At 38.3% G+C, this 14,160-nt stretch overlaps 1 protein-coding gene across 2 annotated transcripts in view; it reads right to left on the bottom strand.

Moving 5' to 3' along the window:
• CRYBG1 (crystallin beta-gamma domain containing 1) overlaps positions 1-14,160 on the bottom strand; it is a 95,658-nt gene that overhangs the window by 22,054 nt on the left and 59,444 nt on the right. For both annotated transcript variants that reach the window (XM_082756497.1, XM_082756498.1), the window contains 11 exons: positions 11,088-12,549; positions 10,827-11,003; positions 8,518-8,565; positions 8,301-8,419; positions 6,765-6,918; positions 5,682-5,821; positions 2,947-3,073; positions 2,605-2,640; positions 2,068-2,210; positions 1,209-1,335; positions 957-1,102 (listed from right to left, as the gene is read on the bottom strand). In XM_082756497.1, coding sequence (XP_082612623.1) covers positions 957-1,102; positions 1,209-1,335; positions 2,068-2,210; positions 2,605-2,640; positions 2,947-3,073; positions 5,682-5,821; positions 6,765-6,918; positions 8,301-8,419; positions 8,518-8,565; positions 10,827-11,003; positions 11,088-12,549 — 2,679 coding nt within the window. The remainder of the gene's footprint in view (positions 1-956; positions 1,103-1,208; positions 1,336-2,067; positions 2,211-2,604; positions 2,641-2,946; positions 3,074-5,681; positions 5,822-6,764; positions 6,919-8,300; positions 8,420-8,517; positions 8,566-10,826; positions 11,004-11,087; positions 12,550-14,160) is intronic.

Here is a 14,160-nt window from a genome sequence, read left to right as displayed (position 1 = left end):
ATCTCCCTTGCACATTACAGAAGACAAAAGGGCACAGTGGCTTCAAAGGTCACCGTGCAGAAAAAACTGCTGTCACACCATATTGTACACAAATCAAATGCATTCCTTTGGAATGCACCGAGCTTGATTCTGCAGTCTCTACTCAGGCAAAATTTGCAGAGGTATCACACAGATAACACACGGAAAGATTTAGGGTGTGGCTGGGCAAGGCAGATCTTTCAGCAAGTCACCTGCAGTCCAGACAAGGAAAGAGACTGTATATTGTGTGCTCTTAGAGTTTGTGTATTGGAGACATGATTGCTAATATTTGTTTATATTTCCAAAATACTTTGATGCAGTCTATAAGGCTGTGGAACTCAACCTGCAATTGATGTGCCCAACAAATCAAACATTAAGATTTACAAACTTATCAATTGCATGTGACAACACAAGAGGCACCAGGAATAGGAGTAGTCTTAATCAAAAGATTTAGGAACCTCAATGTAAAAAAATAAATAAAATAAATAAAAATAGTTTTTGTTTTTTTTTTTTTACTACAACTATTAACCTATGGGATTCACTGCAAAAGCAATGTTACTTTCCAGAAAATAACTTCATTTTACACACAACCCTGAGAAAAAGCAAGGAATTTGCCTCAGGTCAATCATGCCAAGCCTAGAATTAGTTCCATAACAATTTTGCTGTTATGGAAATGCTTTTAAAAACACAGCCACAAGAACAAACTATTTTTACCTCTCTGATGAGATCTTATCTCATATACTATCATACTTTGCAAGTCAGCAAGCCAACATTTCCATGTTGTAGCCAACATGCTGTAGTCAAGGGCAGGAAATTTAATCTGAAGTTTCCACAGAGGCATTAGATATCAGAGTACAGAAAAACATCTTCAAACACAGAAATTCTAAGAAGTATACAAGCATATTTAAAATTAAACAACAGTTAAAAATATCACTTACACGCCACTTAGCACATTTATGGATTGTGTTCTCAGCCCATATCCAGTGTCTTTCAAATTGGAAATAATTCCTAATACATTAATGTTGGAACCCTTTGATCCAAAGTCTTTTTCACTGTACATTATCATATGGGAGCTTGTGAAGTCCTGTTCAAAAAAAAAAAAAAAAAAAAAAAAAGAGAAGCACCATAAGGAAAATGCAACATGATGTTTCAATGCACTCAATGCACTACTGCACGTTCTTGGAACTTACACCAACAACAGGTCGCAGTGACTGCAACTCTTCATCATAGCCACCCCAGTCCGTCCAGTCCCGATACGCTCCTTCTTCCAGCAAATATTGATGGCCTTCAAACCCAGGCTTCTCGTAAGCAACCCAGCTAAATAACAACAACAGAATCTGTGTGTGAAAATGAATTGCCACTATGTCTTTTCAGGGAACAAAAAGATTTGTGAAATTTGTTCTTTTCTTTTCCTCTCTTCCATTGCATATATAGGAGTCTCCTAAATACTTTTTTCATTGACATTAATATAATTATATAATCCTTTCAAACAGGAAAAAAGTCCAATAAAAATACTTGCTAGACTTCCTGGAGGTAAAACAAAAAAGTGAAGAGTGACATTATGTTGACCACTCTTGGTGAAGAGACAAGGCACAAAAAAAACCACAGAACAAAACACCACACACCACACCTTTCCTGGCTTGTTATGATAAAGAACTTCAAGTTAATTTGAGAAACCTTCGCTAACCAAAGCCAAATGAAATTCTGTAACTAATCCACACCTGAGGTTTAAAACAGTTAATCATGGAAACAGCACTACAACAGGAGAGAGGGAAGTTAGCTGACTTAGGCTGTTCTGTCAGCTTGGCAGCCTTTCTACCCCTTCTCTCACAACCGTGAAATCAGGGTGACAAAGAATGCAGTCATTGCTGTGAATGTTTGCAAACTTACCTCAGACAAACAAAAAAACCCACAAACTAAACCAAATCAACAACAACAAAACTAGGAAGACAAAAGCAAACAGGTACTGAATTTATCTACTGCAAATTCCAATCTACAGAGTTACCACTTCAGCTGAAGGGGAAATAGTGCTGGCGTTTTCCCACTTACATTCCTCCCAGTACTTTCATGGATCCCACTGATGTAAATGGAAGACTTCTCTTTTCTTCTGATTCCTTGTCATTGAGCATAAAGATCTCTGATTCTACTTCCACATGTCTTCCTTCAAAGAAAGGCTTCTCATAAATGACTACCTGTCACAAAAATGAAGTAAAAGAAAAGCTGCAGAGCATGATAGATTCTGACAACAGTCAGTTTCTTTTGTATGGGTGCCTAGAGGAAGAAGATACTGAAACTAAGTAATGGGGTCTCTTTTTAAGACATCTTCCCTTAGACACACAACATTGGGGCTTAAATGTTCACTCCTTGTCAGCATTATCCAGATAGATGTTAGTACTGTCATGTACATGTGATAGATGCAAAAATTTTACAGAAATTACAGTTTCATGGTGTGGTCGCATGCCGCATGACCAGCCTCTAAGCCATCAGTAGTCAGTACACAATCAAGATAGATTTATCCACCCACATGTAGTTCATGTGTATGTTGATAATATACCTTTCAAGAATCAAATAAATACTGATTTTTACCTTTGGCTCTCCAGCACATTCAACTTTGCGACCACCCTGTTGGAAAGGAAAGAAAATAAAAAAGAGAGAAAAATAAGTAGTCACCTATACCAAGTTGTCATCAACTCTTCATAAGAAGCTGGAATTAGGATGAAATCTTTTTTGTAGGCCACAAATAGAGAACAAGAAGATTAAAAGCAGAAATAGATGCAATCAGATGTTAAAAGTTCAAGAATTTTATCGGCTAAATTTTTATTTTATTTTAAAGACATTTCTGTGAGGCTTGAGAGATTTAGTCACCTTAACATACTATTTCTAACATATAAAAGGCAATGTAGCTTGCAAGTAATAACAACATTTTACCATTTTCAAGGGCCTCATGGACCTAATATAAGCTTCTTTCTTCTCCCAGAAAGCTAGATTAGGATATTCACCAGGCTCCAGCATTAAAGGGACTCCCTGGAAACCAGGTTCTTCATAAATTAGCCATCTAAAGTAGAGGAGGAGTGGAAAGCAAGAATTAAAATAAAAACATTTCTAAACAGTAAAGAACAAGACAAAGTGTTTACTTTAGAAAAAATATCACTGTACTCCTAAAAAACCTTTGTTTCTTTGTCTTTACCACTGAAGTTCCCAACTATAAGCTGGTGTACTGGCAAACTTCTGTGTCTGTGCAGGAACCACTGACAATGCATGTTTTGTTTGAGCAGGCTAAAAAAATCAGTACAGTGAACAGGCAGTGAGGAATTTGACTCCGTCTTATCTGGGGGCATCATCAGTTTTAGACTGAAGTTTCAAGATTTAAGGTTACTGTGTATTATTTTTAGAATAGCTTTAAAATACTCAGAATAAATTTTCTAGAAGCTGAAAATCTCTGCTACCCTAGACTTGGATTTATTGCAAAATCTGATCGATACAGAACTCTAATCTTTTGTTGCTAATTAATATGTTAAAAAAAAAAAAAAAAAAAAAAAAAACAACAACAAAATACTTCTTTGAAATCTACTTCCAAATTACTGAGCAGGACAGCAACAGAAGTTTTTCAAAGCTTTTTTAACCAGTAATCACTTAAGACGTGTTCTGAGCTGATGTTAACTGGCACGAGTTAGCATAGTTTCATTGCAGACATATGGTTCCAAAGAAACAAAGAACTTTAATTTTATTGGTATCTATAGCCAAATATTAGATGCATTATGTGCTTCATAGTCGCCCCCTGCTCAGTAAGCCCTCAGCTTCACTGCAAGAATTTAAACACATGGGAGACCAAAGAGAGAGTACAATCAGAAGATAATGGTACGTTGCCTCATTTTTGTTGGCAGCTTTTAATAAACAATAATTAAGCACGCACACTGGGAAACCTTAAGATACAACCACACCCACATGGCAAAGTGACTCAGAATCAAAGCCTGCCTCAACTGCCAGTACAGTGAACTATGTCATGCTTATAAACTAAAGGAAAGAAAACTTGCAAAATGCAGAAAAGCAGCAGCAATTTACTGAATTTCTCACGCAAGCAATTGGCAGAAGAAGTGACATCTTTCTACACTGGACTAGTACCCAAGAGATTGTTTTCCAACTGTTTCGTTTCCTGATTGAAATACTAGTCCTCTTTCCCTCAAGAGAGCCAAATGCAACAGAGAGAAATTAAGACTTTACTAGTTTACACAGATATAGTGCAAAAAACACTCTCATACTGATATAAAAACCAGAAATAAAGTTGAGAGATAGATCATAGAATCATAGAATATCCTGAGTTGGAAGGGACCCTTAAGGATCATCAAGTCCAACTCTTGACACCGCACAGGTCTACCCAAAAGTTCAGACCATGTGCCTAAGTGCACAGTCCAATCTCTTCTTAAATTCAGACAGGCTCGGTGCAGTGACCACTTCCCTGGGGAGCCTGTTCCAGTGTGCAACCACCCTCTGAGATGGAAAGCTGAGAGGTAGATGGAATCAGTTGATAACCAACCTCCAAATAACATATCTGCCAAGAGTAATAAAATCAGATATGTAATTTGCTTGCAGTTCAACACAAACTTCTGCCAGAGAACCAGTTATATGAACATCTTAAAATTTTCCTACATACCCGAGTGCTTCTTTTTTTTTCCCCCTCTTAAATCAAGATGTAAAAATTTAATTAGATAAATGTATTTTATCTGATAACTAAAATGCCTCATCCATCATGAGGCGTATTTGAATACATCTCTGCAGCGATATGTAATATTCGTCTTTAGCTGGGTAGTTTTTAGTAGTTAAATAAAACATTTGGAGAAAGGCAAATGCTACCAGAGCCCAAACATGACACAGCCAACAGGTAGCACCCAATGTCTGTACACCCTGTAAAATGCTCTGAAGGACCTAAGATTACTGAGAGTGGTTCCACTCTCTCACTAGTTCTGAAAGCAATCTACCTCTCCTGCATTGTTTTGCCCATGCCACTTTGAGGAATATTTTCAGTACTGATTTACAGGTTTACTTATTAAGGTATCAAAATTGCCATTTCTACAGTAGCTGGATTGTTTCTTGGAGGTCTCTTTTAACATAAATCTGCATAGTTCATGGCACACATTACACTCCTGATTTACATAGCCAGATGTTTTCAGGTGATATAACATGCATTCTTAATCATCACTATAAAAACACTAACTAAAATGCACCATGAAATAAAAGGATGCTTTCTCAAGTCCACACTTGACACTACATCTTATAACAGCTTAAAAATTTCTTTTAGTATAAGTTTAGAAATGGAAGCAAGTGGGAAAGATGGTTTTATCATATCATTTCATCTCCCCCCTCTCATTTCTTATAAGTTTGCCTGAATGAGAAAGAGCAGCAGAGAAAAACTCATTCCTTTACTACATTTTTTTTTTACACCATGCAAATTAAAAAAACCTGTCTCTAACACAAAACATTTTCAGAGGTCAGCCTCTCCAAGAGTGAAGCATTACAGTGATGTACTAACGTTACTGTCAACAAAAACTACCAAAATATATGACTGGAATAAATATAGTCTGCTTGAACGTCTGATAGGTGTAACCTGTGGTTTAAAACCAATTCCTTTCATAGCAGTACACGTTCACACAGAACTATGCACTTACATGCCCCAGTGTACTTTGATAGAACAAGTCTTCTGCGTGGTGCCAAACACCCCTGTTTCTTCAGTGTCGTCAAAAAAGGAAGTCACGATTCCCAGCCCTTCAGGTTCTGTGTACAAATCAATTCGGCTGACCCTGTAATCCTGACAAAATGAAGAAGATTGCAATAATCACTTCATCTGTGCTGTGAGTTCTGTAATTAATGTGGATAACAGTTTTGTAACTCCTGTTTGTTTTAAATCGTTTCCCCTCTTGTCAATTATGGCTATTATCAGCCACCTGTCATAAAAGTAAAACTAGGCCAGTTGCCTGTCTCTGTTTGGACAAAGACAGCAGTCAACCTCTTAACCAACATGTACCTTGTTTACCTTCTGCCATCTAGGCAGGAATGCACCTTCTTTCACCACTTAATACCTCCTCTAGCAAATTGAAAGCTAACATAACACCAAGCAAGACATTCTTGAAAAGAATTAATTTAAACAAGAATTGTAGTTACAAGCAATGCATATTCCTCTTTTTTTTCTTTCCTAGTCAAATACCTTTATAGTTCATGCTTACTTTGGTGACCTGCAAACATACTTACTGGTAGGTTTAAAGTGCAGGTAGGAAGGCTGCTCCACCATGTGTGGAACTCCCCGGTTAGTTTGTGCATATATGTGTATTTTTTTAATATCAAAAAAGCTTTGTGGGTGTTTTGTCTTGGGTGTAAGTTTGATAAATACACTAAAAAAACATGAGCAAAAATACCTTACACACGCTTCTGAAATTAGGAGCCTGTGGAATTACTGATAGTTTTCTAGAAAGCTTTTCCTACCAAGCTAAAAAGCATATACTGTATATTAAGTTTCTGCAACATTTTGGAGGCTATTCTAATGAACACTGTTCTCTTCCCAATGTATCCTTCTAGTAAGTTTTACCAGAATTTCTATTATTAACCAAACAAAACAACCACCACCCCCCCATCCACCCACATTTATTTTGTGATTACACAATAAATTCAACCTCGAAGACTGCATTTTTATATCAGTCTAAAACTTCACCAAGCATTAAGACTTGCGTAAGATTTTCTTTAATTACATTACTTGCCTTAACAACATGTCTTATTGAACCAATCACCACAGATTTGCATTCATTTGGCTCTTCAGAAGCACTCGCACCCCAGATATCTGAGAGTTCCAGCTCTCCTTCTTCCAGAGGAACAGAGGGGCCTTCAAAATTTGGCTTCTCATAGAGTATCCAGCTTAAAATAAAAAATTCTAATTTTTATATGTCATTTTACCAAGTGTGATTTCCAAAATCATGCTCCCATTTAATAACTTTTTTTCCACAAGAAGTATTATTTCTAGACCCTCCAAGCCACCCCAATACAGCTAAATGACCCAACACTGCTGATGCAAGTCACTTCTGGTCTCTGTGATATTTTTAAAAGCAATGATAAAAATAAAGATGCCTACTGCTGACTTGTAATTTCATCAAAAACTCCTCCTCCACCCTCTTTAAACTGATGATCTGGGACAGGAGTGCTGTCTATGTATACCAGACTTTTGCATGAGATATTAATCAGAACCAATATGTAGGTCAGAAAATGTTGACACTGCAGACTGCTGTGTAATGTATAAACAGACAAGATACTTGCTTGAATCCTGTGAACAGCAGCCTGGAGTTCTGCACAGGCTGGTATTGATGTGCAGAAGGATAAGACTGTTCAGAAGGCAAGTACAACTTCATTTTTAGCTGCAGGTATCAATAGCTAACTAGATAAAAAACTATATCCATCTGCAATTATAAAACACTCCCCTGGAGCTCTCAGTTGCAGGGGAGGAAAAAAGAAACAAAAATAGCTCTTAGTGAAACTCCTAGTAGCTCCTAGTGAAAACATGCTGGACAAGAAGAGAGTCCTGGTTCACACAGACCAAAAGACTTTCGTTCAGAAACCAGCATGCTTCCTAGTATCTCCTACTGCAGCTGGCCCTTGTTGCTCCAGCTTTATATTGGATCGTTTCCTCTGAGAACCTGCTGTTTGACTGTATTATAGCCTTGTCACAACTTAACTTGCCATGCTATCCACACCAGTAATGACTGTTCTTTAATGCTGCAAAGAAAGTAGGAGATGAACTTGTTTTGAATTATTCTCATATAACCTGGCTTTTAGAAAAATTTCCTCTGGACTCACCACAGAAATAGTCTGTTATCTTTACAGCATTGTTTCATACCTTTGGACAAGGAATTCATCTTCTGCATCCAGGTTAACACAGCCTAAACCCACATCAAAACTTTTCAAATCCTTTGCTAGCCTTTTACACCAATTCAAATACTACCCAGGAACCCATAAAGGAGAGAGGAGTCAAAAGGGCAGCGAAACTGAACAGAATCTGTCTTTTCATCCCACCAGGGTAAAATGTTGCACTCCTCCAGATGGTAACACTAGATCCAATTATCAGCAAAGTCAGCTAGCACAGATCATTCTTATTGCTAGAGGTACAATAAATACCACATTTCCTTTTCAAAGGTGTCTACATTACATTGCCACCTCCAAAGTAGCCCTATTATGAATTACTACTTGTACTGTTCCAAAGGATTTCTGGACAGATCAGTGATAAAGAATTAAAACTTCTCTCTTACCATCCTCTGATGACTTTAACTAAAATTGTAGGTGACAGAACCCAAGAACTGCAATCCACAACATCATGGAAAACTTCAATACCATTCTCTTGATAGTCTGATTCACAGTATATCACCAACTGTGTTTAAAACAAAACAAAACCAAAAACATATAATTCTTTATTTAAAAGCATAGCAAGATAGAGAGGAACAGTGAAGATCACAAAATTGATCTTACCTTCCCAGGTCTGGGATTGATTTTGCTTTGTCCATTTCTTGAAAGTGCCTAACAGACAGCAAGGAGAGAAAAGTCACAAATACAAAACAAACCATAAACCTATTCAATAAAGATGCTCAGCTATTAAAATAAGTTAGTGAAACAAAATAAAAGTTATTCTGAACAGTAAAAAGTTGGTAACACTTCACCTACACCTATTTCCTGCTTCAATTCCTTCTTTCTGAAGAGCTATATATTAGTATGAATTACATACTTAATTTTTTATTACATAAATTCTGAATTATCACCTCACTGGAGACAAGCAATCTCAGATTTGAAATGTTTTAAAATCCTTTTTATCATCTTTCTATATATTCCAGAAGCTTCAGACAAGAGTAGCAAGGTAAGTATTCTCCAAAAAGTGTGAGGCTCTGTGCAACATGACAGACTAAAAATGCTGAGAACAAATGAAACACACTCAGGTATACAAAATCTAAAGCAATAGTTTTACATCAGTGGTGAATTATACCATACAGAATATAAGGAAAAAGCTGTGGTTGTATCATGTAATCTCAAAACAAATAAAGAAAGGGCTGCAATTAGGTGTTTGGTTTCCTAGCAAAGACTGAAGTGCTCATTCTTGGACAGGGTCTTGCTCTGCTAGATAATATTCATACAAACCAAAAGAGAGAACCTGCCCCCAGAGCTCACAGCCTAAGATAACTAGCAACACGTGCAGGGAATTAACGAGAACATTTTAGCCACCATGCAGGGCAAGACATCGGTCCCAGGACAGAGCTCCTAACCACCATCAGATTTTTGTAGGCATCATCAAGACAAGTTGAAGCACGACTGGTTTTTCAGCCTGTGCTTCAATTCCAGTTAGAACTCGCTCTGTGTTTTAAGGAACGCTGGAGTCATTGTTTTAGGCTGCCCTTACTGTTTTCCTTCACACTACCCTTTAGCCCCTTCATCACCATCATCTTAGTCAGTGAAAGATGTCACCCAAACATTTTTGACTCCTGTTTAAGTTGAGCAAGACACTTCAGAGTCAGCAACAGTGCTGCAGAAGTCCTGAAACCCTACAGAGCCTAATGGGTTTTTCCCAAGAGCAGTCCTATGTGTGGATACACACCCTTGCCACATCAGGCCTCCATATTCTAATGAAATATTGCAGCTCACTCTGGGACAACAATTTAAGTGACAAAACATCAGTATTAGTCGTTTAGTTTCAAATTCAGGTGTTGAAATCCTAGCAGCACCATCCAGAGTAGGAGCCCCTTTTTAACTGGCAGCATAAGCCTGCACTACTGCAAGTAAACCCCCTAACTTACATCCCCACATTAATTAAAAACTTCTCGTGACAGAAAATCTACATCCTCAAAACTGCAAGGTAGGATGGCTGATTTCTATCTGCAAGGCAAAGAAAGAAGAATTTATTTCTACTTTCCCATACATTTTAGTAGAACTGCAACAGCAGATAATCTTCTGCTTTGAAAAAGTATTTCTCAAGCTTATGATATGCTACTTCAATTCCACAAATCACATTAATATCACTATTAAACTTTGGAGAACATATTTCTTCCCATGGTTCCTCAATCTCCTCATCATATTTTTCCTCTTGGGCAACAACAAGGACCAACATCCACAGAAAGAGTGAATGCTATAGCACGTTGATTCATAATTCTGAAGATCGAAATCAATTATCCCACATTAGGGTAAAGTTGCCTCTGAGGGAAAATGCAGGTCTGCCTCTATTCATGATGAACACATGCTCAGAGTCAGACCAAGGGGCATCCTTCCACTGCAGCAGCACTTTCAACAAGCACTACTAATCAATTCTCAAATTACTCCTACAGAGTATATACCTTCTACCAAGTGTATGGGAATACTGGGAGCAGAAAGGATAGACTAACAGAGTTTGCTCTGCTACTCATTTAACAGTGCAATGACTGAATGTCTTACCAAAGGAACAGAGGGATTAGTACCAAAAGAAGAAGTAGATTCAAGTTTTCTGAAGTTTGCAGAAAGCATCCTAGCAATTTACGATAAAAAACAGACTTACACAATTTATAATAGAGAAGAGTCTCAGAATAGGGGCACCACAAAGAAATGCAATCGTGTTAACAGATGCCATTGCATGCACCTCATTTTTGTGTGGCAAACATCAAATAAAAATGCTACTACATCCATGCTGATTTTGTCCAGCTATAATCTACGCCTATTCCACCAAAAGGGGAAACTAAACAAAAACAACGTACAGATATTGTCTACAGAAAATGTATAAGTTGGTAACTTTCCAGACAGACTTTAAATGACATGATACTTACATCCACATCTAATAAACCAGTGGGGACATTTGATTCATATCTGTTTGTCCCTAACCAGCTGGAAAAACTTTTCTCAGGGTTCCCATAGTTAGGCATTTGTAAGCTTAGTTCTTTTTTTGCGCTATCTGGTTGCATGTACTTCTCCACATAACTTGGAAACTTCATATCTGAAAGACACTGAATTGCAAAATCAAAATTAGCAGCTATCCAGCAGCTAAACAGAATCTTACATCGGTGCATTTCATGAATGATCTTTATTACCTCCGATTTTTGAGGCATGCTGAATGGCCCAGGAACATCCTGTTGTAAAGAAGACATCCCCGAGGACTCAGCTGTAAAAGCTGTTGTGTTATTTACTGAAGTCATGGAAGGATTAAGGAACTTTTCTTTAGATGTAGCTGACAGCAAGCTTGAGAAGAGTGAGCTTTTTTCAAGGCGGGATCTCTTAATTTCACCATCTGTACCATCATTGATCTCTTTTCCATTTATTTCCTGAGTAAAGGCAGGTTCATCTCTATTACATGATTGCAGAGCTTTAAATATTATGCTCTGCTCTGTCGATGCACGCTTGGGCCTCACTCTGGCTATCATTTCCAAACTTTGCATTTTAATCTGTTGGGCTGGTAACAGATCCTGTGTTTTTTCCCTTCTGAGTCCCAAACCAAAGGTAAATACACTGGGATCAAATACTTTCTCTAAGTTGTCTTCATGAATCGGAGGCATTGCAAAGTGGGGTGCTGGCGACTTGGGAAGCTTCGACCTTTTCTTCTTCTGTGGTAAACAAACTGAGCTGTCTAAGTTTTTTATTGTTTCAGCAAACTTCTTCATGTCAGTTGGGGAATCAAAAATGCTATCATCTTCAGCAGAGCCATTGTACGTTTTGCCTGGGCTCGTTTGTGCATCGCTGTTCTGCTCTGATACCGATATATTACCTAGACCGCTGTCATCTTGCTGCAGTGCCTCAAAGCTCAGGTCTCCGGGCTTCGCCTTCTTATCTCCATTTTCCATCTTCTGAGGTTCTGATTTAGAAACCTGAGGAGATTGTAGAGGACATTTATCATTGCTGCAAGGAGATAAAACCTCTGTGTCTGACAGCACCTTTTCTTCATTTCTGGGGAATTCTGGGCTTGTGTTATTTCTCTGGGAGGAATTGTCTTGAGCGCTTTCACTTTTAACAGGTGAGAGCAAAGACAGTTTAAAAGGTGAACTTTCTTTTTTAGCTGTGGTTAATTCTGGATCAAGTTGCTTCAGAGAGACACTGCTAGCATCAATTTTGCTACTTTGGTTAAAAAGGGATATTGCAGCCTTTACTTTAAGCTCCGTTGCCTTCCCAACATCCTCATGAGATGCAGAGCCTTCTTCGTTTTTGCCTTTTAATTCCACAGTGCTTTCCTTCTCTGATGTGCCATTCTCAAATATCTTCTGGCGACTGTTTTGCTTATTTAACGTTTTATCAGGCAATTCACTTTCCTTAGGTTGTTTTCCAAATTTCAGCTTTGCTCTGCCAACAAATGTGCTTGGTACAGTACTATTTTTTGAAGCAGAGATGTCAGGAGGCCTCTGGCTCTGGTTAGCGCATTTATTTTCAAACAAGGAGATTTTGTTGGCAATGCTGCTATTAGTTTTATTAACTGGTTTTTCAAGAGTATCCTGCTCACTTTCTAAACTGTCTTGATTTGTAGGTGCTTTAAAATTCAGTTCTACGTTCTTCGGCTTGGCTGGACTACAGGAAGCAAAGTGATATAGTTACATCTTTCAGTAACCTTGAAAAGACTTTTAACAGTTTTTAAAACAACAAAATGCAGCATTATCATGATTTTTTCCATAGTCACATTCAGTTCAAATTTCGGTTTCTCAAAAGGAATTTAAAAAGGAGCAGCTACGTGAACAGCAACAAAAATAAATTAGACACTAAATAAGAATACGTTTCAAACATGCACCTAATACTTTAATGCTCTGTAAAACAGAAACACAGCAGCCTACAGCATCTGCAAATGAGGCAGAGAACTACTTATGACTGACAGACATTAAAATTTAATAGTGAATAGGCAGAATAAATTATACACATGCAATTCCCTACAGAGCTTAGGAAACAAATCCCAATTCATTAAGGTGATAATGAGTTGGTTAACATTTGAATATACCTCTCCAACAAGTTCTGAAGACATCTGCTCAGATTCTTTGCAGTACTTTTACTGCAGAAGCAACCTTAAATCAAGTGAAAGACCTCTTCTGGATTCATTATTGCTGGTGGAAAAGATCATAGTCCCCGACCCACTGCAGGTGCTCATCACTATTTGGCTAAACCAACACCACATGTGAGGACTCTCCCATTTCCTTCAGGTAAAGTCAGCTAACAATTTAAATTGTGTAAACTAACCCTGCTGAATTTACAAGAACTGAATTGGGAAACGCTTGTAGAGACTTCTCCACCAGAGTGGCTGGAAAATGAGGACACAGCGCAAAGTACTTGCATGCTGTGGCAGAAGGCTGCTGATGCACAGGTGACCATTTCAAACCTCCTTCATCTGAACACCTAGATCCAGGGAAAAGCGTTGCATTTGTCTGTGTCGCCTGCTGCTGCAGGAACAGTATGAGCAGCTGTGAAAAACTTTGAGGACGTGCCCTGCTTTATCAGTCAGATAGGAGTGCCAAGCAGCCCACTGACACCTCACAGACAGAGCTGCTCTCCAAAAAGGTATCTGGAGGCATTCTGCAGCAAGAGGATTTACAGAAACAAAACTGAAAACAGTGGGAGATGATTAAAAATTAGCTTGCAGGGGCCTGATAAGCTCTATCAATGATTCTGGTATTTGTGCGTTTTGTTCCTTTTTTCCTACATGAACTGTTCACGGAGCTGCCAGACAGCTCTTCAGCCCAGTGATGAAGTGTGAGGTACGAATGAATTAACACAAAAATCCTAACACCGAAACTACTCCTTTCTCTTCTTCCTCAAGAAACCTGGCGCAAGTAATAAAGGAAACCCTACCAAAACCTCTCTGTTGCACAAGCTTTTCTTGGGAAAAGCTTACCACCACACCAGAAGGGACCCAAAATCAGCTGCCTAAGAAACTATACAGAAAGTAGCTGTTACAATCCCCATGTATTTTAGGAGACTTCCTGGCAGTGCTCACCGTAGCTACCAGCCTGCTCCAGCTGGCTCACGGCTGGAAGGCTCCAATGAAGAACATAAGACCAATAAAACACGAAAGAACAAACTTATAAAGTGACTGACTGGCCATACCTCAAACAGAAGCTAATAAAAATCACTTGGAAAGCTGAAGTCCTCCTTCTGAGAGGAGGATGGTGGAGAGGACACTATCACACAACACAA

This window comes from Aythya marila (genome assembly GCF_965140915.1).
Source record: "Aythya marila genome assembly, chromosome: 3".
Classification (NCBI taxonomy): Eukaryota; Metazoa; Chordata; class Aves; order Anseriformes; family Anatidae; genus Aythya; species Aythya marila.
Note: the sequence above shows the minus strand (reverse complement) of the source record. Positions and strands in the feature narration are given on the sequence as shown.